General features: G+C 41.3%; 1 protein-coding gene across 3 annotated transcripts in view; it reads right to left on the bottom strand.

Moving 5' to 3' along the window:
* Positions 1 to 11,179: 11,179 nt before the first annotated feature.
* Positions 11,180 to 26,451, bottom strand: part of fancl (FA complementation group L) — a 38,357-nt gene continuing 23,085 nt past the window's right edge. The window contains exons 8-15 of one of the 3 annotated variants that reach the window (XM_086165147.1): positions 25,562 to 25,630; positions 21,083 to 21,233; positions 20,920 to 21,003; positions 18,988 to 19,033; positions 16,580 to 16,661; positions 15,489 to 15,605; positions 12,054 to 12,125; positions 11,180 to 11,687 (exon numbers count right to left, since the gene is read on the bottom strand). In XM_086165147.1, the coding sequence (XP_086021273.1) occupies positions 11,652 to 11,687; positions 12,054 to 12,125; positions 15,489 to 15,605; positions 16,580 to 16,661; positions 18,988 to 19,033; positions 20,920 to 21,003; positions 21,083 to 21,233; positions 25,562 to 25,630 (657 nt within the window). In that variant the 3' untranslated portion in view covers positions 11,180 to 11,651. The remainder of the gene's footprint in view (positions 11,688 to 12,053; positions 12,126 to 15,488; positions 15,606 to 16,579; positions 16,662 to 18,987; positions 19,034 to 20,919; positions 21,004 to 21,082; positions 21,234 to 25,561; positions 25,631 to 26,451) is intronic. The other 2 variants (XM_086165149.1, XM_086165148.1) reach the window with 2 other exon arrangements.

Genomic DNA, 26,451 nt, shown 5'->3' with positions numbered 1-26,451 from the left:
TAGACTTAAAATACACCTTGTGGTGCAACCTGGACACATCTTAACTGACTCTCCCGAGATTAATGGGTGTTTCGGGTCTTAGTCAAACACCCTCACTCGGACGACCCAGCCATGGTTGATCAGTCCCCCAACTTGTGTCCAGGTAGCACACTATGCCACGCCTCCCTCCTTTTCAACCAGACCCACCATGAAGCCTTCTCAGCTGCTTCCAAGATGTTCGTAGTGGCTCTTGGCCTCTGCAGTCCGCAAATTCCTCGGAGTCCAAGGGCATGGTGTAGGGATCTGCCTGCAAACCCCCTGCAGCCCACCTCAATTGGCTCGGTATGGGCATTCCAACCATTCGTCCGGCGCTCAGCCACAAGCTCTGCATATCTTGCTCTTTTACTCTCCTGGGCTTTCTTCATTCTGTCCTCCCAGAGATCTGTTAGCTCAAGGAGCACCACCTGCTTGCTGGAAGTTGACATCAACACTATGCCTGGAAGGAGTGCAGCAATCTTGCTGTTGAAAGCAGGCCCTCTTGTGTCTTCTTGCAGGGTTGAGGTCTCTCCCCTGCTCAGACAAAGGCAAGCGCTCTCTTGGTTGACTGTTGTCCCTTGCTGATGTTGATGCTGGTGCAGATGGTGTCTGTATTGCCTGGACCTAGTCGTGGTCCCAGCGGTACCTCCCATCTCCCAAGGCCTTTGAGCAACAGCTGAGGATGTGAACAGATTAGCGGGCTTGGGAGGACATCATACACAGGTTGTATGAGGAACTTGAAATGATGTGGCTCCGCCCTCCACAGATCAGTCCTGGTGATCTTGCAGCTCGTAACTTGCTCCTACCTGGTCTAGGCCCCCTGCTTGCTCGTGCCCATTGCTCTGGTGAGGCGAGCCTCTTCCACTTCTGCTCGAACCCCATCTTGAATGAGCCTGCGCCTCTCCTTCCCTTTGGCCCTGCTGTAGCAAGGCCTAGGGTTGTTGCCCAGTCCTACCCGACCTGTGGTCACGGTACCCACTAAGCCACTCCAGGACCTTGAAATGCTTCTTACGAAGCCACTTACAAAGACCCAGCCATGTTTTATCTTCAATGCCCTTAATGATGGAAGGAGGTTTTCACTCAAAATCTCACGATACATGGCCCCATTCATTATTTTCCTTTAGATTGATCAGTTGTCCTTTGCAGAAAAACAGCCCCAAAGCATAATGTTTCCCCCCAATGCTTCACAGTAGGTATGATGTTATTTGGACGCAACTAAGCCGTCCTTTCCTCCAAACACAACAAGTTGAGCTTTTACCACAAACTTCTATTATGGTTTCATCTGGCCATAGGGCATTCTCCCAATTCTCTTCTGGATCATCCAAATGCTCTTTAGCAAACTTCAGACGGGCCTGGATACGTACTCTCTCAAGCAGGGGGACATGTCTGGCACTGCAGGATTTGAGTCCCTGATGGCGTGGTCTGTTACTGATGGTGGCCTTTGTTTCTTTGATCCCAGCTCTCTGCAGGTCATTCACTGGGTCCCTCCCGGTGGTTCTGGGATTTTTGCTCACCGTTCTTGTGATCATATTGACCCCATGGGGTGAGATCTTGCGCGGCACCCAAAATCAAGGGAGATTATCAGTGGTCTTGTATGTCTTCAAATATTGCTCCCACAGTTGATTTCTTGACACTAAGGTGCTTACCTATTGCAGATTCAGTCTTCCCAGCCTGGTGCAGGTCTACTATTTTGATTCTGGTGTCCTTTGACAGCTCTTTGGTCTTGGCCTGAGTGGAGTTTGAAGTATGACTGTTTGAGGTTGCGGACAGTTGTCTTTTATATTGATAACCAGTTCAAACAGGTGCCATTAATACCGGTAATGTGTGGAGGACTGTGGTGCCTCTTACAAAAGAAGTTACAGGTCTATGAGAGCTAGAAATCTTGCTTGTTTGTAGGAGACCAAAATACTTATTTTCCACCATAAAACGCAAATAAATTCTTTAAAAATTAGACAATATGATTTCCTGTATTTTTTTGCTTTATGTTTCTCATAGTTGAAGTGTACCTATAATGAAAATTCCAGGCCTCTATCATCTTTGCAATTGGGAGAACTTGCATAACTGGTGGCTGACTAAATACTTTTTTACCACTGTACATATAGGTTTTACATCCTTCATAAGCAACTCTAGTTTCCAATAAATTTATAATGGTGTTGTTTCAATATAATATACACATTTTGTATGATGTAATATGATTACACTCGAGTTAGGTACTCTGTTGTCTGGTCAGCTGAATTACTACGTCAAGGCCCTACATAATTAGTGAGAGTCGCCAACATTGGTCATCCTCAGTGATAGTTTAATCTCCCTGCTGAGTCCTGCTGTTCCCAGGAATGGCTCGGCAACTTAAATTAACTACTGCTTGACAGTCTACATCTATGGATGTAAACCACATATGATGATTTGTTGATATAAATGAACAGTTACACCCTTCCAAATACAAATTTGTTCTTTCACAGTCAAATCACTTCTACCTCACTCCACTTAATCTGGTCTTGTGTGGCAGTGACCATACTCCCCTTTCAGATTGGACTGTTGACTAGGGAGGATCAATCCCAGCTATGGCTCAGAGAGGAGATTTCTCTCCTCTTATGCAGGCAGTCAATACGTAATTTCTGCAAAGACGCATGGCGGGTGTTCCAGTATTGAGCTGCTGTAACTCCCTGGGCTTGACCCTCCCTGATGGACTCTGTCTACAAATATTGATGGACCTCTCACATTAAAGTAGTGGAAATCACCAACATACAATAAGAAACACTTGTTTGACTTAATGGGATTTCACACTGATATCTTTTAAATAATTTAGTGTTTGGTTGTCTATGAGATATCAAAGGGTTTTGTTTGAGCCCCAGAGAGCATTGTACCTTGTGATGACAATATTTACAGAGTATATATAAACAATAATGCGGTTTTAAATTATTCAAACACTGTCAATTCATACTTCCCCCCCAAAAATTTCCCCATAGCGATTTATAAAGGATAAATTATTATTAAAGTATTACCATTTTACTTCAGCTTCAATTGTTGTTTCTATTTTTTTCCCCTTTCCCAATTTCCATTGGGAAATCTTTTACCTCCTATGTAGTTTTCAGATCTTTGAGATCAGGACACCTTTTTTAAAGCTCAAGCTTATTTTATTTACTCCTGTTTCATCATATTTGTTCTGCACCATTCTTTCTTTCTTCAATTCCTTTTCACCAGGGTATGAAATTTACTTTATAAATAAAAACAGCCTATCCATGTTTTGTATGTATGTATGTATGTATTTATTTACTTACTTTTTTTTATTTATTCTCCATGAATGCAGCTTTGTCTGCTTTGGTTAGAATAAATTAATTTGATAACCTTTTTTCAATTTAATAAAAACTGTCATTACAAATAATTTAGGACATTCAACTGTTGTCTACTAGAAGAGGTACATTACAGTCATTTGGCAGATGCTTTTATGCAAAGCGACTTACAAAAAATGCAATTCAGGTAGTGTGTCACAGGGCGGGGGGCGGACTCGGAGTGGGAACCACACCACCAAGGCTGAAATCAGGTCGGAACTCTTTATTTAGGTAGGGCAAGACGAGGGGGATATGGTGGGCCGAGCTACAGGGTAAGGGTCACACAAAGGCAGGGTCTCTGGCAATTCCCCGGCCCCGAGACAGTCGCACCAGGGTGGGTCTCACAAGGCTGGGTCTCACATGGCTGGGTCCCAAGCAGAGTTACAGGCAGGGTCCCACAATCCTCCAGCCCTGGGCAGGGTCTCAGGAAGGATCTCACAGGTGGTGTCCCAGACGGGGTCTCACCAGGGCAGGGTCTCAGGCAGGGCATGCCGCTGCTCTTTATGGAGCTGGGTGATTAGCGGCAGCTGGCCGCTGCTTCAGCTGGCGCTGATTCTCAATTGGATCCAGCCGTGTCTCCTCTCGGCTGCCGAGAGGAGATCCTGACAAGTGTAGTTCAAGAGGATGAGTTTTTGGGCTTAACTTTTCAACCACACAGGCTGCCGTGCTGTTTGTGCCATTGTAACACCCAGAGATGCAGAGCATATCCTTTGCCACTTACCCAAAGTTCATCCAGAAGCTGATTAGGATGAAGAATAGATCACATTCTCACCACAAACTAGTATTTTGTTTTTGACTGAACGGTATTGATGTGAAAGTGACCATGCTTAATCCCTCCCAAAGTTTTCGGTCTTTATGTAGCATTCAAGAAACGGGCAACAACTGATGTAAATTGTGACAAATACCTAACTTTATATATACCGTACATAATTGATTTATTGTTTTAAAATAACTTGTCTTGTTTTTTCGAAGCTCCATCAAGGCATTGTGATTTGCTGATTTTGGGTTTCTGTCTGCTCAATTGTCTATGTGGAAATCTTCCTTGGGGCATGTTCTGGAGAACCCATCCCAAGTACAGGAGTCCAAACAAAGGTAGGCAGCCATGAACTTGATCCTGTTCAGAAATTATGGCATTGAGACATTACTATTAGACTTTTATGGAATCAGATTTCAAATCTGTGTGTGGGTCAATTGTATCATTATAGTTGTTGTCATTGCCACTGTTGCTCATGTCAGACTAACTGCTCAAGGAAAAAAAACAAAACAAAAAGATAAATTGGAAAAATACATTCAATTTGTTGCGTGAAATTAGATTTAAAGTGTTGATAAGAAATGATGATGAAAACTAGAATACCTTATCTTCATAATTGCATTAAAGAATCAAGATTAAAGCAACCCTCATAAATAGCTCTTATTTCTTTCTTTGCTGCATAGGTGATAACAGTAGGCCTTTCACACTCTTTCTGTTAGAGACCAACAGCAACCAGGATGCACTGCACATAATCTCATTTATTCCACAATACGATTTGATGGATTATGATGGATCTTTTAGCTTATTTCATCACGAGTCCTACTCAGCATTAGGTGACTAAGACACACTCAATCCAAGAAGGTCTGCCCTGGCAGCCCTGCTGATTTGACTGTTTATCTATTTAACAGTGTACTCCTGAAGTTCTTCTACACCGGTTGATGCGAGGTTTAAAAATATTTGTCCACTTGTAAGAAGTGAGGGTGGCACTGATGTGACTTTCCAACAAATGTTTCCCTGTTTACCGTAATTTCCGGACTACAAGCTGCTACTTTTTTCTCATGCTTTGAACTTTTTCTTCTCCTTTTGGCTTTTCCCTTCAGGGGTCGCCGCAGCAAATCAACCTTTTCCATCTAAGTCTAAACCTATTCTCTGTATCCCCCTAACTCACACCAATTACCTTCATATCCTCTCTCACTACGTCAATAAATCTTCTCCTTGGTCTTCTTCAAGACCTCCCACCTGGCAGCTCCAATTCCAGCATCCGTCTACCAATAGATTCATAATCCCTCATCTGTACATGACCGAACCATATTAGTCTGGCTTCCCTGATCTTCTCTCCAAAACATGTAAGATGTGCTGTTCCTCTGATAGACTCATTCCTGACCCTATCCATCCTGGTCACTCCCAAAGAGAACCTCAACATCTCATTCCTGACCCTATCCATCCTGGTCACTCCCAAAGAGAACCTCAACATCTTCATCTCTGCTGTAGGCCATACAGCATCACCGGCCTCACCACTGTCTTGTACACCTTTCCTTTCATTCTGGCCAATAGTCTCCTATCACATAGTACCCCTGACACTTTTCTCCACCCATTCCAACCTGCTTGAACCTGAGAGTTCAAGCAGAACCAGAACCTCTTTTCCACACTCTCCGTTGCTTTGGACTGTTGACCACACCTGAAATCCTCTAACTTCTTGATCTCCACTCACTGTAGCCTCACTGTTTCCATCCTAGTTCCTCTCATTTACACACTTATATTATGTCTAGCTGTGACTAACTTTCATTCCTCCCCTTTCCAGCGCATACCTGCACCTCTCTGGATTTTCCTCAACCTGTTTTCAGCTCTCACTTTAGATCACAATGTCATCTGCAAACATCATGGTCCATGGAGATTCCCGTCCAACCTCATCTGTCAGCCTGTCCATCACCACTGCGAACAAGAAGGGTCTCTGAGCTAATCCCTGATGGAGTCCCACCTCCACCTTGAACTTCTCTGTTACCCCTACAGCAAGTCACACCGCTGTCTCACAGCTAGCATACATGTCCGGCACCAGTCTAACATACTTCTCTGCCAATCCAGATTTTCTCATACAATACCAGAGCTCTTCTCTTGGCACCCTGTCATATGCCTTTTCTAGGTCTACAAAAACACAATGCAGCTCCCTCTGGCCTTCTCTGAACTTCTCTATTAGCATTCTCAAAGCAAATACTGCATCTGCTGTGCTGTTTCTAGGCATGATTCATACTGCTGTTCACAAATGCTGACTTCTGCTCTTAGTCAAGTTTCCACTACTCTTTCCCGTAACTTAATTGTATGGCTCATCAACTTTATCCCTCTATAGTTGCCGCAATTCTGCATAGCCCCTTTATTCTTAAAATTTGGCACCATCACAATTCGTCTCCATTTTTCAGGCATCTTCTCACTCTGAGATGCCGTTGAAGAGACTATTCAGAAACTCTGCCTCTCCTTGACACTGTCACACCTCCAAAGGTATATCATCAGGACCAACTACCTTTCAACTCTTCATCCTCTTCAATGCCTCATTTACTTCACTTTTACTAAAGTCTGCTACTTTGTGGTCTACAATAGCCACCTCTTCTACCTTTGCCTGCCTTTCATTTTCCACATTCATCAGCTCTTCAAAGTACTCTTTCCATCTTGCCACCACTCTTCTAGCATCTGTCAATACATTTCCCTCTCTATCCTTAATCACCCAGACCTGTTGTGCATCCTTTCCATCATTATCTCTCTGTTTGGCCAACCTGTTTAGATCATTCTCTCCCTCCTTAATTTCCAGCTGAGCATACAGGTCATTGTACGCCCTTTGTGTTGCTTTGCTACCTCTATCTTCACCTTCCGTAGTATCTCCCTGTACTGTTATTTGTTGTCTTCAGTCCTCTCAGTGTCAGGATCTCCTCTCGGCAGCCGAGAGGAGACACGGCTGGGTCCCAATTAAAAATCAGCGCCAGCTGCAGCAGCGGCCAGCTGCCGCTCATCAAGATCTCTATAAAGAGCAGTGCCACGCTCCGCCTGGCGCTGGAGAATTGCAATTCTCCACCCGACCCTGCGAGAGCACCTTGTTGACCACCGGACCCTGACCCTGCGAGAGCCCCCTCTGGAGCTTTGGACCCTGACCCTGCAAGAGCCCCATCTGGACCTTCGGACCCCGACCCTGTGAAACCCAGAGTACCGGTCAGAAATAAAGAGACTCGATCTAACTCTAGTTCTGGTGGTGTGGTTCCCTGCCCGAGTCCGCCTGACCCGTCACACTCAGTTTCCCATGGGCTTCTTCATTTTCCTGTCATAGTAGTTCAAAGTGCCTACTCTCAGTCACAAACTCTTGCCTTTCCACTTCTGTCTCTACTTTTGACCTACAGTAGTCCAGTTTCCATTGGTACCCTGGTCATCCGTACCAATGGCGGTCGTTGTTAACCCGGGCCTTGTCAGAGCTGGTATGATCTGGTTATTAAGGTTTGATTCGTATGTTTGGTTTTGGCATAAGTTTTACAATGATGCCCTTCCTGACGCAACCCTCTGCATTTATCTGGGCTTGGGACCAGCTCATGGAGACACTGCTCTGTGTCCAAAGGCTGGCCTCGGGGAGATACCGGCTAGTGTCGCCCTTAGGCTGCATCACTCTGTGGAACATCTTTCTGTTTAAATATCTAATGGTACAATGTGGTACCTGTGGCTTATGGATAAGTATGGCCTATAAATGTATGTATATTTGCTTATTTCTTTTTTAGCTTGTGTGGCTTATATTCAGGTGTTTTCAAAGTCTGGAAATTACAGTAATTTACAGTGGCAGGTAGCTGTGCTACATGTTCAGTGCCACTGAACATGTAGCAGAAGACTGTTGCAGTTCTTCCACCCACTATGGAATTATTGCTTTAATCAACCACAGTCACCATGAATTTTAAAGAAATTTCTAAAATGAAACAACAGACCTGGTTTTGACTCCTCCATGTCTGTGCTCTTTTCCCACTCTTTATAAATCATGTTTGCTCCTGATTTTCTTTTCACACTTGCTGTATGATCTCTGCTACCTCATGTTCCAGACTGATGGATAAGCTGCCAGAGTCAGTCCAGCAGTTATCACTAAATGGTGCTGACACAAGTGAGCCATGTGTTACTGGGTGTTTTGTGTTTCAGACAGTTCTCTTTAGAATGGAATGGAATGGGAAAAAAAAAAAAAAAGATTTTTAAACAAGAACCGTACAATCTAACATTCTCGTTGCCATGTCTTTAGGGTTTGTCAAGTTTTATCTTTAACCTTTTAAAAGGTGAGGTCATACCTGTATGAAGGCAGTGTTTTATGTATTGTTTGGACCACATGCTCCTCTGCTGACAAAGCCCAGGTGCCCACCACAGATAAGGAGCAGTATATGCATCAAATAAATTTGTGTCTGAGAAAGATACATGTTCTAATACAATATATGTCATACACAACGTCTGGCCAGTGTGTGACGTATTGAGATTGGTCGGCTTTGTAGAACCCATGTACACACACGCATGTGCACGTAGATACGCAGGCACGCACGCACACACACACACACAGCATTTCCATTACAGTGGCAATGGCTAATCTATTCTCTGGGGGAATACAGGACGTTGGAGATACATTACATAGCAAGGTATTGCATTATCTGCACAATATGCAAACTCACAGAAACACTTTTTTCTGGAATCTGGACCGCTATGAAATTGAAGTCACAAATATATGATTATACCAAATGACTCCACCCATTTTACTCAATGTAGTTTAATTATCAATATCAGATGTAAATGCCTGTTTTTTTTTAACTTCCTGTGTGACTTTGTATCTTCAGATGAGGTGGCCATATTCATCCTCTGAGATATTTGTACAACCACCAGTAGCCAGACTCTTAAGTGTCGTAAGGACATGCTGGAGGCAGGGATACCTTAGACTTAACTGTGACTTGCAGACTTTCAGGGGAGTCAACCAATAACCTAAATCGTCCTTCCACCAATGGTAAGGTAAGTACATGATTTGGTCAGGAGCTCCTGGGAGAAAGAGTCAACTAGGCAAGTATACAACTTGTGACATCCATTACATTACAGATTGATTTGTTCAAACAAGGATGTTGATGGGTGGGGCTGGCCACCCTTCATCCAACGTATCTATGTTGATGGTGTCTCTAATCTCTTTTAAGCCATTATAGCAAGTGCATGGAGAGATCTCAAGTAGTTTACTCTTCTTTGTTTATAGGCTTCTTCAACTTATGTCATCAAGCAGGCATGGAAGAACCATGCTTAAATTAACATTGTCTCTATTAACTGCAGTCATCATTGGTTTACTCATAAGTCTGCAGGTTAAAAAAAATAAAACTTTTTTTTTGTCATGACATACACCAACTGTCCAAGCTAATGCTACTAATTGGCCAACGGGTTAACAACTCCTATGTAAACCAGCTTTATATGTTCCCTCTTGCTTCATGCTTTCCCTATTAATGAGGACATAAATTGGTATGTGGGGTAGTAAAAAATATATTATTGAAATGCGGTGCTTGTTGTCCATCATGTCGGTGTTTGTAACAAAACAGCATGTTAAGTCTGATAATCTGAGAGGAAATGTGAGGGCAGCAATATGGGAGCATGCCTGACTGATATGGACTGCTGGAGGATGCTCCTCAAATTCACCAGATTCACATCTTGACCCCTGGGACCTGACGACAGCCTTCTCAATGGCCCAATTTGAAGAAGTTGATGACACACACTTTATACTGCGCAAGGTGTCGACAATTATGCCCCCGATTTCCTCTCATCCTGTCATTTTAATTTCCATAAAGTGCTGGGCAGTTTGATTCCTAGTTAAATAGAAGTGGCCATTTACTGGTGGTTTAGTAAGGAGAGTAAATGTCAAATGGGAATAAAAGCTGCCATGTCGGCACCATCATTTTCCACTACTGATTTCTCTGTTCATTATTTCCTGAACGATTGAAGCTCTGAGAGCTAAGTTTGATGGAAACTGGTCAAGCATGAAAACAGTTGTTCTAGGACATAGAGACAGGTGACTCCTCAAACTTCAATATAGGGGTAGGAAGATAATGGTTGCGGGTGTTCCTGGACAAAACAGAGGGGCTTGGTTGAGGTTGAGGAGGGTGAAATGACAGAAACAGTGTGCTTCACTACCCTCACTCATCACATCTCAACCCAGGTGAACATCTGTGGGGGCTTTTGGACAGTATGGAGTTGGAAAATTGATGTTTACTGTATATCAGTGAATTGTTAGACTGATCTACCATTTCACCACCACATTGAGCTACACAATATTTGTTTTCTATATTACTTTTCAGTAGTCTAGTTTTATTTCTATTTTATGTATATGGATGTCCTCAGTCATCCAGGTCATGGTGAATTTTTGTCGAAATCTTCTTCTTCATGGCAACTGTACTTGAATTTCTTCACTTGAAGACGTTTCACACCTCATCCGAGAGGCTTCTTCAATTCTAATGACCTGTGGGGGATATATGACTGCCAGAGTTTTGGGCAGGTCTAGGTTATGGTGGCTTGTTATGTAAAAAGAAGAGTTGATCGACAGAAACAAGGTCTAAGGGGGTTGTTATGCTAATGGTATTGTCATTCGCTGGGGACAAAGGAGCAACTTTTGAGATTACCTGGATTGGTATTTGAAAAGGTAAAGGTAGCTTTGTCTCAAACAACACTCCAAATAGCATAACAACCCCATTAGTCATGTAAAGTTGAATACCCACAGAAAAAAAAATAGAGAATGTCCTTTGAAGGAGGATGTTTATTCCTCCATCATGCACTTTTTTTTGGTCATAGAATAACGAGGGAGTCAGAAGATCATTGAGGCCAGAGTCTGGACAGACAGATTATGGAGAGGACAGTGCTGATGATGACAATGTTGAGAAAGAAGGGCCAAGGGCCAATCCTATTCCTGCTTGCTATTTGAGAGGCCCTCCAATAAGACAGAGTAAAGCCTAAGCAGGTGTGAGTACAGGTTTGAAACATACTATGAATGACCACAATAACACTATTCATGTCTCAGTTTGAACTAGCTTTACGTGAAGAAAATACGACAATGCCATGCTAGAAGTCCACTTATTATACATTTATTTAATTCAGACGAAGTGTTTGACCCTTAGAGAACAAAAATTTTCTTGACCAGAAATTAAATTCTACCAAGATACCTCTGGACACAGATGACCTTATTGCACCTTCAGTGAAACAAGTCAAGAGATCTGCCCCAGAGCAAGGGACACAGGAATTATGAAAACAGGGGCCTGGCACACATGGACTCATGGGAAAGGGAATATTTTTGGCTGGCAATCCACAGAGCAGGCTCAGCTTGCAGCAAAGGTGGGAGATTGAGCGACGCAGAGGTGAAGGACAGACAGCTGATCCCACATAGTTGCACTGGTTGGTAATTGAAGCAGCCATCCTTCTCCTGGCTGCTGAAGCCTACTTCCTGTAATGGATCCACTCTGCTTTTTAGGAGGTGCTTCTTGTGGTATTAACAGTCTTTTTAAGTCACTTTGCAAAGTTGTAATCGCTCATGAAGCCACTTCTCAGGACTTTTGAGCTGCCATTTTCGCTGTAATAGACTGAAACAGAAGGAGAGTTCTGCTTAGTGTATGTTCTTGATGGCTGAAATGAAGGATTACTTCTTTGGAAAAAGGGAAAATTGCCTTCATCTTTGTTCATTAAATAGACTGAACGATCACATGTGCAAATAGAACTGTCTTTGATTTTCAATGTGCCTTATTCATACTTCCACTATTGCATACTTTACGTGTTCTTTTTTGACAGGATGAGTAGTTTTAGTAAAAAGCACCTGAATGCGATGCATATTTGTGAATGCGCTCCCCAGCCTTTCAGAAAGGAGAAGGCTGCGTGATGTATTTAGTAATCCTAATTAAGTATTCTGACTATTGACTTTGCAGTGAAGGCCTTCCTGAAGGCAGACATACCTTGCTGCAGTAAGGACACTCTCCAAAAACAATGTCAAAGCTCTGCCTGCTGGCGGGCAGCACGCGCAGCCACTGAGAGGGGAGTACAAAGAGAAAAGACCACTTCATCAAATGGTTACCTTGGATCGAATGGGTCAGTGTCAAGTGATAATAAAGCTTGTTTCAATGTACACTCAATGCTGCACACTTTGAAAGCTACATTCAAGTAATACTCTGTAAAGTTTCAGGTGAAAGCCCTGAGAATACTTCAGTGTCCTTCCATATTTAGCAGGACACAAAGAGTCAAAAATTTAAAGACAACAAGTCAGCTGTTTGCCAAATGTGAGGAGGACAGAGACCTTATGTGACGTGTGACTTGAAGCGGCAGTGTGTCTATCAGTCATCAAACTCAAACTTGTCTGTCCACCACCGGGGATGTAGTTTTGAGTTCTGAGATAAAGTCACTGCGATCAGCTCAGGATATATTCCAAATATGACAAAAGGGGTAATTCTTTGTTCAAAAACAAACAAACAAACAAACAAACAAACAGTTTGCAACAGTTTTGGACCAAATCTTTTTATTTTCAACAAGCTAAAGAGTGAATGCTACCGTCCAGCAGCCAGCTGACAGACTTTTTTGATCATTGAGTCCGGAAAGGATTTTATAGGTGAACGTTTCCTTATATAGAGGAATTATTGCAGTTTTTTTTAAAAGGTGAATGTATGTGTATATATATACATATATACACATACATACACATTGATATGTGTATGTATGTATAATGTAGCCTCAGGGTGGCACTGGCCGGTGTTTTCCCGAGCCAGCCTTGGGACGTCAAGGGGCAGTGTCTCCCTGAGCTGTCCGAAGCCCGGATAAATGCAGAGGGTTGCGTCAGGAAGGGCATCCGACATAAAACTTTTGTCAAAACATAATATGCGAATCAAAAACAATAAGCAGATCATGTTGGATCAGTTGTGGCCCGGATTAACAACCGCCATTGGTATCAATGACCTACAGGGAACCAATAGAAACTGGGCTACTGTTGGTCAAAGAAGGAGAAGAAAAAGGTGTGTTCGGAAGCAGAGAGAGAAGAGGAATGGCAAGATTCTGGGACTGAGATTAGGGACTTTGAATATTTGGACTATGACAGGAAAAGGTAGAGAGTTGGTCGACATGATGCAGGGAAAGAAAGTAGATATACTATGTATCCAGGAGACCAGTTGGAAAGTTAGTAAGGCTAGAAGCTTAGGAACAGGCTTTAAGTTGTACTACCATGGTACTGACAAGAAGAGAAATGGATTAGGAGTTAACTTGGAGGAAGAGTTTGTTAGGAACATTCTGGAGTTGAAAAGAATGTCAGAGGGACTTAGTCTGAAACTGGAAATTGAAAGTGTGGTGCTCATTGTTGTTAGTGGCTATGTCCCGCAAGTGGGCTGTGAATTTGAATAGAAGGAGAAGTTCTGGAATGAGTTAGATGAAGTGATGCAGAATATTCCAAGAGATGAGAGAGTAGTAATTGGTGCAGACTTCAATGGACATGTCGGTGGAGGCAATAGAGGTGATGAAGAAGTAACAGGTAGATTTGGTATACAAGATAGGAATGCAGAGAGACAGATGGTGGTAGATTTTGCAAAAAGGATGGAAATGGCTGTCGTAAATTCATTTTTCCAGAAACAATAGTAACATAGGGTAGAGCATAGGTAGGAGCACGCAGGTGAACTACATCTTGTATAGATGAGGAAACCTGAAAGAGATCAGTGACTGCAAAGTAGTTGTAGGATGGTGGTTTGTAGGGTGACTGGTGACAAGGAAGATCAAGAGGACAAAGGCATAGCAAAGGACAAAATGGGGGAAGCTGAAAGGGAGAGGAAGGAGTGTTGTATGGTTTTCAGGGAGGAGTTGAGAAAGGCTCTGGGTGGTCAGGGAGAGCCTCCAGATGATTGGACAACAACAATTAGTGTCATCAAGAAGACAGGTAGAAGAGTACTTAGTGTGTCATCTGGAAGGAAAGTAGATAAGGAGACTTGGTGGTGGAATGAGGAATAGCAGGAGTATATACAGAGAAAGCAGTTAGCAAAAAAGAAGCCCATATACTGAGAAATACCGAGAGGACTGAAGAGAACAGAGAAGCATACAGGGAGATACAACGTAAGGTGATGATAGAGGTACCAAGGCAAAACAATGGGCATACGATGATCTGTATGCTTGGTTGGACCATAGGGAGAGAAAGAACTATACAGGTTGGCAAAACAGAGAGATAATGATGGAAAGGATGTACAACAGGTCTGTGTGATTAAGGATAGAGATATGTATTGACAGATGCTAGAAGAGTGATGGCAAGGTGGAAACAGTACTTGAAAGAGCTGATGAATGTGAAAAATGAAAAAGAGGCAAGGGTAGAAGAGGTGACTATTGTAGACCACAAAGTAGCAAACATTAGTCAGAGTGAAGTGAGGAAGGCATATAAGAGGATGAAGAGTGGAAAGGCAGTTGGTCCTGATGATATACCTGTGGAAATGTGGAAGTGTCAGGGAGAGGCAGCGGTAAAGTTTCTGACTCGATTATTCAACAGGATCTTAAGAGAGTGAGAAGATACCTGAAAAATGGAGACAAAGTGTAATGGTGCCTATTTTTAAGAATAAGGGGGTTATGCAGAATTGCTGATAAAGTTGATGAGCCGTACAATGAAGTTATGGGAACGAGTAGTGGAAACTAGACTGAGAGCAGAAGTCAGCATTTGTGAGCAGCAGTATGGCTATTTTTTGTAGACCTAGAAAAGCATATGACATGATGCCAAGAGAGGAGATCTGGTATTGTATGAGGAAGCCTGGAGAGGGAGAGAAGTATGTTAGACTGGCAACGGAGAGTGTGGAAAAGAGGTGAAGAGACAGGTTCAAGCAGGTTGGAATGGGTGGAGAAAAGTGTCAGGGGTACTATGTGATAGAAGAGTATCGGACAGAAAGAAAGGAAAGGTGTACAAGACAGTGGTGAGACCAGCCATGCTGTATGGACTAGAAACAGTAACAATGACCAAAAGACAGGGGGCAGAGCTAGAGGTCGCAGAGATGAAGATGTTGAGGTTCTCTTTGACCAGGAATGGGTCTATCTGAGCAACAGCACATGTTAGATGCTTTGGAGAGAGGGTCAGAGAAGCCAGACTGAGATGGTTTGGTCATGTACAAAGGAGGGATAGTGAATATATTGGTAGACAGATGCTGGAATTGGAGCTGCCAGGCAGGTCTGGACATAGTGAGAGAAGATATTAAGATAGTTGGTGTGAGAGAGGAGGATACAGAGAATAGGGTTAGAAGGAGAAAGTTGGTTTGCTATGGCGAACCAACTTTCAGGCTGACATGGTCTAGTGTTATCACATGAGGATTCAGTGATGATGACCCTCTGTTCTTGGGAGGGCAGTTGATATTTTTTGCTTTTTGTGACTGATTGTGCGAACCTACCTCATACAGGCAAGCCTGGTGAAAGGGCTGGCCGCAATGAGGGTTATTGCACACCTGGTCAGGGATCGCAGCTTGGAGCCGACAGGAGTAACAGATTCCACACTCAATGCTGAAACTCTGCGCAAACACAGAAACACTACGATGGATTGCAAATGTTATGAAATGTGTAAGTATGCACTTTTTATGTGCATATAAAGACTTTCTGTTCTATGGAACGGAGGGCGAAATTGTTAATTGTTATTGAAAAATTGTTACTGTAATAAACCAGTAAATGAGAGGCTGTGGAGGGTTTGTTTTTAATTATTTTGCTCCTGTATTCTTTCCCTCTCAGAAGTTCTTTCTCAACCAACACTGTCGGTCACTGCCCTCCGTGAATAGCAACTAAGTCTGACCCTGTGCTGGCGGGGCTCTCCGGTAAATTGGCGAACTCGCCGCCTTCAACGGTGAACAATGAGAGGGGGGGCATGCAGCTGTCTGTACCACAGTGGGGCATTGTGGGACGTCTCTCATCACACTCAGCTTCCGTTTGCACTTTTACTCAATGAGAAGCTCCTGCTTTTTTGCAACTATCTTATCAAAGAGGATGGGCAGGTAAAAGAATAAACATCTGCCCAATGCAACTTTTGTTTTTTTTATTTTTTTTGCCAACTTTCCTCTCTGCTCCCCTGAATGTTAACGAAACTGAGGTATTAATCATGGTAGCGACAGTGGATAAACACGACGCCCTTTCAACCCCACAGCGGTGATGGGAGGGGATGAGAACTAGTGTTACAAGAGGGGGGCGAGAGAGAGATAAATTGTTTTGTATGATTAGACTGATTTGATGTCGCGAAGAATTTTGCTGTTATTCTAATGATTGGATATGTAAACAACTTAATTAAAGGACTTTGTGGCCACCTCTGAAAAACAGACTGCAGAAAAATGGAAATATACAGAAAAACCTAGCCCGTGCCCCCTTTAGAATGTGAAGCTTGGACTGACATACAAACAGCACAGACATAAGCACGCTAACTCACAAACTCCTTGGGGTGATGCTAGTGGACATATTTTAAATGGAAAGGGTTGAGGTGATGGTTGGGTAACTGACATACAGATTTTTCGTGGGTGGCAGGTGACGGCAATTCGATCTCCAAAACATCCTGGAGGTTGCGCAAGACGCTGGAGTCCCTGTTCCTGCCAGCAGACCACAGACAGCTCCTTCACACACTAATTAACAGCATGCAAATGAATCCGCGACGACACTGGGGGATGATTAGGAGACTTTCTCCATTGGCTTAGAAAATAAAAAATATAGAAAAGAACATGAAAAAATAAACAGCAGCATTTCTGCTACAGCATTAAACTGAGGAGATTTAGCTGAGACATGTCACGCAGGGTGGTAAATGTAGAGGCCTGTGGTGAAATTTTGAAATCTCTCCTCCTGAAATGAACAGTAATCATGTTGCCCCCCCCCCCCCCCCCCCCCCCCAGCCCCCAAGAGATAATCAGATGGTTGCTTTACGGAAAGAAACTTCCAGTGGTGTGTAATGTGTGTCTAAAGTTCATCTCTGGTAACTTCAGCCTTAACCAAGAGTTAAGGACATGGGCTGACCCCCTAAAAGTGGTCAGACATAATTACTAAAAACAGTTTCAGGGGCTTCTAAAGTACAGGTTGACTTTACAAAATGGAGAATGGAAACAAACATGAGTAGCCCATACCATGTATAACAGAACTTGATTGTTTCTAGAAATCAATTAAAATAATGTCTTGAGTAAATTAGCAGGGCTTCACCAAAATATGAAAATATTATGTAACAAAAAAAAAAAAACAACAAAAAAGGATAAATTTTGAAGCTATAAAAACACCAAGAAACACCAAGACCTTGAATCAGGTATTAGTGGTAGTATTATAATGCATGAGTAGGAAGTAAGAAAACTGGAGTATAGTTGATAAAAAGCTTGCGAACATATCATAACATTTTCACCTACATCTTTATAAATAAGAGGGAGTGCCCCCCCCACTTATTTTCAATGACGATAGTGAACACAATCAACAACCTTCACTTAGAGATTTATTGTCTGTGGATTGATTTTTCATGAGAACATTTTGTGTCAGTATTAGCTGTTAATCTATAATTCATTAAATTCCTTTGTTCTCAAATTCTCTTTTACACCTTCATTAAGATAACATTGATAGTTAGCTGTATTGTATGAGCTATGTTAAATGTTTGTTACCACTGTTATAAGCATCTTTACACTAAATAAATAAAATGTATATATTTTGCTGAATCATTAATGCTAGAAATTCAACGTGACTATTATTAGTGAAGACCAGTTAACTGTTACAGAGTTATGACCTAATAATACTGCAATACTGTAATGTACAACCAGAATGGGGGTATAGGTCAAACCAGTTCATTCTGTGCCAAATAGTTTTCAAAATGATACCAGAGATCAAAAAAGATGACAGTGATTCCTTGGCTGAGGAAAGTCGTTTACCAGGAAGCATCTAAAACTGTGTGCCATCTGTAAGCCTGCGTTTTGCCTCAGTGAAATTCATGATTTGACTCAAACTGTGTAAATGATGCTGAATGTGGAACAGTAATCTGATCTGTTTGGATTTAGTAACAAGTAGGTGTTAATTGGTTCGTCTTTCTGCTGCCTTTCTATGAGTTGCCTAGTAGAGAATGTTTGTTGCACTATCTACCTTTGACATGACACTTAGAATTGTGAGCAGCAGAGTCTATCGCAGTACTTTTGTTTTCTGTCAGAACCCCTTTATGTTGGTACTTATCTTTAAAGTACCAACATACAAGTACATGTCCTTTCTAACAACCCTCAGTGTTCATGTTGTGACCATTTCATTTACAGTTTTTATATTACATACAGCTTTTACATGCTTCATTCTTCTCTTTGATAATTCTTCTATACAGAGAAATGCTTATGCTGCTGATTGCAACAACTAAGAAGCAAAGGATACCAATTAAGTCTTAAAACGATGGGGAATAATTCCGCAGTAGATTCAGACACCAGTGCGAACAATATGCAAAGGCTCATTAATACTTTTGTGTTTTTTTATACTCATTGATCTGTGTAGTTTGATCGGGGTGCAAATGTGGGTGACAAAAAACTATAGTAACATGCTATGATGCTGTTAATTAGAAAGCACATGAGGAAATTAAGACTGTTTTACTCCATTTCAACCACTCCTATGAGTTCCCACTGAAAACAAAGGCCATGATAAACAATTTGCACATTATACAATGCTATTACTGTAATACTGTGAAAATAAAATTGAAGAAATTGAACATTTGAAGCCCTGCTTCTCAAAAGTAAAGATGGAACTAAATGATGAGTGAGTGAAATAAAAAGAGTAATTATTATATTATGATCATCATCATCACCATCACTATTATTAGTTGTAGTAGTATTAGCATTAGTTTTAAAGTATTTATCGGTAATGATGATCTTGTGTAATAACATGGTCATTAAGAAGCAGTAAAAGACAAATGTTTCTCACCACAGATGCATGTTGGCATTCAGCTTATTCCTCAGTGGAGTTACAACTGCAATACACACACACACACACACACACACACACACACACACACACACACACACACACACGCACGCACGCACGCACAAGCACAAGCACACACACACGCACATAAACAGCTTTTAATGGAGGACATTAACCTTACCCACTAACAGTGGTTTACATGATCTAAAAAAAATGTTAGAATTTTGCCAGCTGTGTCTGATTAATCACAATAGTCGGTACCTAAATTTTGTTCTTAAGCCACACATTTCTAGCGGCCACCAACTCTTTTAAAACTTATCTGCATACACTGAAAAGTGTCTCCCTCATGTACCAACAGCCCTGTTCATGGCTGACAGTGGTGTCGCCACTGTCAGGTATTAACCATCATTGCTTCCACAGGGGAGCTCTTTTTCTGTACAGCACTCATCACTCACACTATTTGTTATTCCTACATGCAAAAGCAATATTTCAGTGCGACCCCCCTCTGATTTGAGGGTCACCACCTGCCTCTCATCTTGGATGGCTGAAGTGTGCACGTGTTTAATATTTTTTGAGTTGCATTGCTAAGCAACAGGCTAGGAGTTTCATGACCCTGGCATTACAGAAACAATGGCCGACAGTTGACGAGGATTTAAATAGAAAGTGCCGGAGCTTGCAGGCTGGCAAGAGTGAAAATGATTCAAGGATTCTGCAAGAGCTCTGACATGACAGACAACAGTAGTCACCAGAAGCAGAGTGGATGAAGTGCAGATATATAGAATTCTCAAAAAATAGCGATGTTCCTTTTTTCCTTTCCCTCTGACCTGATCTGAATAATGTACACAGGCTTGACATGTTTTCATCACCAGGCAGGTTAGTCTGGGAAAACAGGCAGATCATCTGGTTGCAGTGATGTGACTCTGAAGCTCCCTCTTTTTTGGAGTACCAACAGTTACAGGATAAAATAATACAATTTTATGACTTTGACGAATGATGGTCTCCCATCTGCACTGACCAATTTTTGTCCACTGTGTTGACAGTCACAGCAGCTGTCAAACAGAAGTAAAATATTTCTATAATAGAAACATTTGGCTATGTACTTCCATATATATTAAAGGAACAAGCTGCAATAGGCCAAAAAACTGTTTGCCCTTCAAATATCAATTACTTTTTTGGTTTATTTGATGTGCCATACAACTAAAATGTTTCTTCTCTCAAATAGCTAAGGCAATGCAGAGAAGTAAGGCGAAAGTCTGGACTTCAGACACCTTCATTAATCATTTCAATAACATTTTTAATGTGCAAATCAAAAAATGGATTAAAGTACCCATAAGGCACTCTCCCATCCCATTGAAACGTATGTCAAATTGAGATTTAAGAAATAAAATAGAAAAATATTTTTTGTACAAAAAGGTATGATAATAGAAATACTGCTTTTCAGAGTCCATGTATATTCTAAATTCCATTGCATGATACAATGGAAACATTTTATTTAAGGAAGATTGTCTATTTGACTTGATTCTATTCAACAAGACCAAAAGAGAAGTCAAAGGAACTAAACTACTACGATTTCACTGGCTTTTTAAAAATACTATCGGGCTAGATATGTTGGGGGGAATTTTGCAGATAAAAATATTTTACTGACAAATGTCCATTCACTCCACTTCATTCAGGCTTCATGGATGGTGTTATTTTGTGTAATAGCTAAATATGGATGGACGGATGAATGCAAGTATTATATAAGGAAGAAATATATACCAATACTTCTTCTATGATGATTAATGTGGGCAATTTTAAAACAAATTCAGCCAAAAAATAAGAATACTGACGAAAAAAAGTTCCTCTCAAACCACTTTTCCTTTTTTATGATTTGTGTGATTTGTGTGCATGCAATACATTCCAATGTGTAGTGTGTCGGGCGTTTCTACTCACCATGCTCAGCCCCCAACAGGCAGCAATCTGGCAGCATCTTGGGGTGCCTGGGATCCACTTCCACTTTAATTGAGAGGTTGTTTCCTGCATAAACCGATCAGAACATGTTTCTATCAAACCAAGAAGTCAATTGAGGCTGTAGTATCCATGTATTACACTGTACCAATGGCTATTCGCCTCATGGTGTCAGATCGGCTGGGTTTTTCTGGCTCCAGAATCCAGGTGCTGGAGTCAATTTCATCAAGGACATCCCAGAACTCAGTTAGGGAATCCAGGTGCAGCAGAAACTGATTGTGGATCTGCTTCAAAGTTGTCTATGCAACCATAAAGCATTATAAAAAAGAAGGAAAAAAGCTTTAAAGACAGGGAAAGTTGCATAGTGCTATGACAACAACGGGCACCACCAAATGCTACTAAGTGAGTCTTTGTGTTAAAAATAAAAATACTTAAGAAAACTGAAGTAAAACTGATTACTTCCTTAGCAACTTTGAAAAACAACAAAACCTCCCAAAACAGTGCTCTGTATAGTTTGGTTAGAGGCAGCAGCTTAAACAGACAAACAGAAATGCTCATAGCCTGCCATGGGATCAACCCAAAAACAGACTTAAAAAGATATGGCTAAAAAAAATTGAGCCTCAACAGTTCAAGGTTTATACAGCATCAGGCGATGTAAATTTAAGAGTTGTCAAAATATTTTGAGTGCAGCTCAGATATAACTTTCAGACCTGTCTAGGCTTGAAAAAAAAGCCCTGAGTGAAACCTAAAGGAGTCTTGGCCAACTTGGTAAATGGATGCATCACTGCAGAAGCAATTCATATCCAAACAGACATTTTAATATTGTAACTGTCTGATGGTCTAATAAAGTCAATTGACAGAATTAAAAAAATGAAAAAGTGATCTATCTGTTTGACAAAAATACCTTTATATTACTTGATGTTGGACATTAACCTTAACAGGATGACACGTTCCGGTAAGATATTTTGAAAATGCTTCAAATCATATGTCACTGTGGTGAAAGTGCTTTCATTTTTAAGTGACCTAAATGATGTATAGCTTGATGAGAATGAAGCTTAAATGGCTATTTATATGCACTGCCCATGTATTTATTTAAAATTTGCATTAGTTATTGTTATATACAGTGCACACACACACAAACACACAGTATATAGCCTTTAATTTGTTTATACTGAAATCATATTATATTATACAATATAGAATTTAGGAAGGTGATACACAGATAATACATACACAAACATGGTCACATGAGTGGAAGTAAAGCTTGCATAACCATGGGACAGCAAAGCAGGTGAAACGAGAGTAAAAAAAAGAAGCAAGAATTATATGTCGTTGTGCCACCACATTGCACACAATTAAGCATCGCCCAGGTGTGGAGAGCCTCGGCAATTACAGCCTAATTAAATGCGGGTTATGACTCTATGCACGGTAACTATGCAGAGTTTAGTTCGGTAAGATTTGAAAAAGAGAAAGGTAAGAACTGGTAATTCAATTCCTGCCATATTTGAGAGAAGGCTGTTTGAAAATATGAAAGTGGTGGGTTCTGGTCATCTCAATCAGTTCTCTTCATATGACATCTCCAACTATTCTCTATTTAGCTCCTGAAAGATGCTGGACTGAAACAATTGACTCTTTTTTTCCCCCTTTTTGTTTCTATTCTTTCACACCAATATGAAATTCTGAATCGCCAAAGTAATCTACCCCTTGCATATAAGCTTTACCTTTTAAAGAAAAATCATGCAAAATCCTTGATGACTACAGATAACACTATTATTTCAATTGAAAGAGAGGCCGGCGAACCATTGGGTCAGTTAAGAAATGGTTAGAGCTCTCCTCTGCTGCCCCCTACTATACAATCATTTTTGCCAATTAAACAGTGTCAAATCAAAACATTTATTTTCTTACCACTTGCTCAAAAGAAAAAAACATTTTATCGCGAAAAAAATTTGTCACAAGGAGTGGCCTATGACATGGAAAAAACTGAGTGAAATATTTACATCATTAAGAAGCTATGGGTCCCCTGACCTGCAATTAACACTACCCTCTCCTATTTTTTAGAATTCAAAATGATACTCCTTATGTTTTAAACTTTTAGTTTTGTTTCTATGTGCTGTGAAAGAAAAAAAGGAACCAACACTCACACAGAGGTTTATTACTCAGCCCATTATAGTTCCACACAAATGCAAAAAAATGGCACGTCTTGGCCCTGCAACAGAGCAGGCAATAATTACTCATTCAAATGAACATGTCAGTGCTGACAGGCCCTTCCCCCTGCCTTGCATGCATGCAAGCACACATACATCGAAGACAAAAAAAAAACACACTTGGCACAAAAGCAAGTGCACGCACACGCACTTGCTTTTGTACACACACACACACACACACACACACACACACACACACACACACACACACACACACACACACACACACACACACACACACACACACACACACACACACACACACTTCATGTTGCAGTGTGGGAGAGATCCATCACAGGCCCAGCAGGCAGACAAGCTCCATACGGTAGCGCTGTTCTAAGCTGGTCCTCACTCTACGCCTGCCATGTATCAGCTCAGTAACACACACGCACGCACACACTCACACACTCTCTCTCTCTCACACACACACACACACACACACACACACACACACACACACACACACACACACACACACACACACACACACACACACACACACACACACACACACACACAAATCTGCCCACACATTGGCCTCCGCATTCTCTCCCTCCCTCTGCCCGGATTTTTGCCTGCATATCACTCAATACAAACACACATACATGTTCCTCCTATTTGGAACAGAGGGGTCCAGTGTGATATTCAGCTTTTATGATGGACTGAGCAACTGTTGGTGTGACTATTGGAAAATAAGACGTCTCCTTGAGTGGGTGAAGGAGTTCAGTGACACGCCGCCTCAGAGGCAGTGATTGAGATGAAAAAGCCTGAGCTGGAGTGAAAGAAGCAAGACAGCAAACAATAATAATGAGGCAGCAAAGAGATACACATCAAAGCAGTCTTGTGGTAATTACAGCAGGTGGAGAAGTATTTTGTCAAATTATGCAATAAGCATCAGAGGGCGAGCGGAGAGGGTTTGTGTAGCCCTTTGTCATGACTTATGTCTCAAAGTGCTATGAAATGTCATGGCAAGAAAAATAATGAACAGAAGCTTTACCTTGTCCACATCCAATTGTGGCTTAATGACTTTCTGAGTGATTTAACAGTTACATTTCAAAAGTTTAAATCGTTTTAATAGTTTTGCAATAGCAGTCTCAGTCCTTTATTGTACTTTGCAAGATGGACATAGAATCCATGAGTCAAAGTCCATGCTGTTCTGTGGTCTGTCTAATGTCAACATGACATTCCAACAGAATCATGTTTTATAGGATTTAACGTTATTCATTTGGGGGCGGCATGGTGACTAGCGCTTCAACCTCACAGCAAGAAGGACCCTTGTTCGATTCCGACAGAGGACCTCTCTGTGTTTTTTTGCATGTTCTCCCTGTGTCTGCGTGGGTTTCCTCTCACAGTCCAAAATCAAATTAGACAGGTTAATTGGAAATACTGGAAAAATTGGCCAGATGTGTGAATGAGAGAGTGAATGTCTGGCTGTATATGTGGCCCTGCGATTGAATGTCGACCAGTCCAGGGCGTTACCCGCCTCTCGCCCAATGGCTGCTGGGGTAAGCTGTAGCATTCCCCATGACCCTGATAACTGGTAGGCAATGGATGGATGTAAGTCATTAATTTGTGCTAATGCAAGAACCAAAGGCCTCTGAAAGAAAACTTTTCAATGTAATGTCAGTATGTGTCGAAAAGGCCTCCACAAGTGTGTGTGGCTTCAGCTTTGTAAATTCCAAAGGACAAGGAAGTCTGGGGCCTGTTATCCTGCAGCCGTGGTTAGTGTTATTCTATGCACATGTGGGTCAAGCGCAGGTTAACCTGTCATTGTTTGTGTACCTAAACCATGCAAACGAATGCATATGTCTATGATAGCCAGGCTCTGAAAATGCAGATATGGCATCCCTTACAGGGCAAATCAAGAGTTTCAGAAAGAGGCAGGTGTGAATTAGTATATTTTGTCTTTTGAGTCTTAACAGTTTTTGAAATTGCCTGTTCAACAGGCCTTATTCGATTCATCCCGTATTATTAATGTGTTTAAAGTCTGGGACAGCTGCCAGATTAAATGATTTTGCATTTTTTTCAAGTAAATGAGGACTGAACCATATTTAAGTGGTTTTGCACTATCGTACCTTTGATGTCAGAGACAACCTAAATGTCAACTTTTGTGTTTTTTTTTCTTTAGGTGACAGGAGTCAGCAATTCATGTAAACAGTATTGTCAGCTATTTTTAATACTAGAAATTTATGTGTAATGTTATCATGATGATGATTATACTCCATCAAAATAAGCATTATATCACAATTCAGAAAACCCTTTAATACAGTATACATCATGAAGCCAAAAACTTACCACAATGCACCACCATTCAATATTATGAGTGGTTTCCATTATATATAGATAATACTTATTGAACCTCATGGGCAAATATCATTTTTGGATAAATACCTTCTTGGATATTTATTACAGTGTATATTTACCTGTGGCGTCCAGGTAATGGCCAATGGGACCGGCAAAACAGCTGAGAATTCAGGTGCTTCTGCAGGGAACTGTGAGGGGAGGAGACCACTCAGTAAGGGGGACTGAATCTATCATTCTTGATAATGTAAAAAAAAATGACATTTATTTCTATGCTGTGAAGCATCAATGAACTAAAACTGCTTTTGAATCATTAGAATACTTCCTCTGTCTTTTATGTCCACTTTCAGTATGCTTCAAAATAATTAGCAATACTACAGGTTAAGAACGGTGGAAAGGAGGAGAAGAAACATGTGCAAGCCTGTTGGGATAGTTGGAGAAAAGTGTCCGGTGTAATGTGTAATACAAGAGCTTGAGGTACGATAAATAAAACTGTTGATGTTTTGGAGAAGTGAGATGCCAAACCTGGAAGGATGGATGGATGCACAGAGACAAGACAGAGAAAATTAATTGAGAACTGCAGATTAAAGAATATTAGTGGAAAGCTTCGGAAGACTGACAAAAACTAACAAATAACTGAATGCCATTTAATATTTTATAAAGCCCTTCTAATAAATGCTACCTACATAAAACAAAATAAGTCTGATTGCTTCTGGTTTATTTTTCTTTTAGGTGATATGTGAAATATGTAGATTTCCCCCTATTACGAGGAGCCAACTAAGGTTATTCGAACCATCTAACACAGATCAGTCCCATATCAACAGCAAATTTAAGTCACTGTTGTGGGGGAGATTTGTTGAGGCAGATGTAAACGCTCTGCTAGTATGTTTAAGGCAAAAATTAGGGTATTTTCACTGTTGCCTTGGCTGTCAGTCAACCTGGTCTAGTCCTCTGACTAACAAGGAGTAGCTTCATGTCTAGATTTATAATCTTGTATTTTTGACAGTCTTTA

This window comes from Fistularia commersonii, chromosome 2, assembly GCF_037954325.1.
Source record: "Fistularia commersonii isolate RoL2024-O1a breed Wild chromosome 2, RoL_Fcom_v1.0, whole genome shotgun sequence".
Classification (NCBI taxonomy): Eukaryota; Metazoa; Chordata; class Actinopteri; order Syngnathiformes; family Fistulariidae; genus Fistularia; species Fistularia commersonii.
This window is presented reverse-complemented; position numbering and strand designations above follow the sequence as displayed.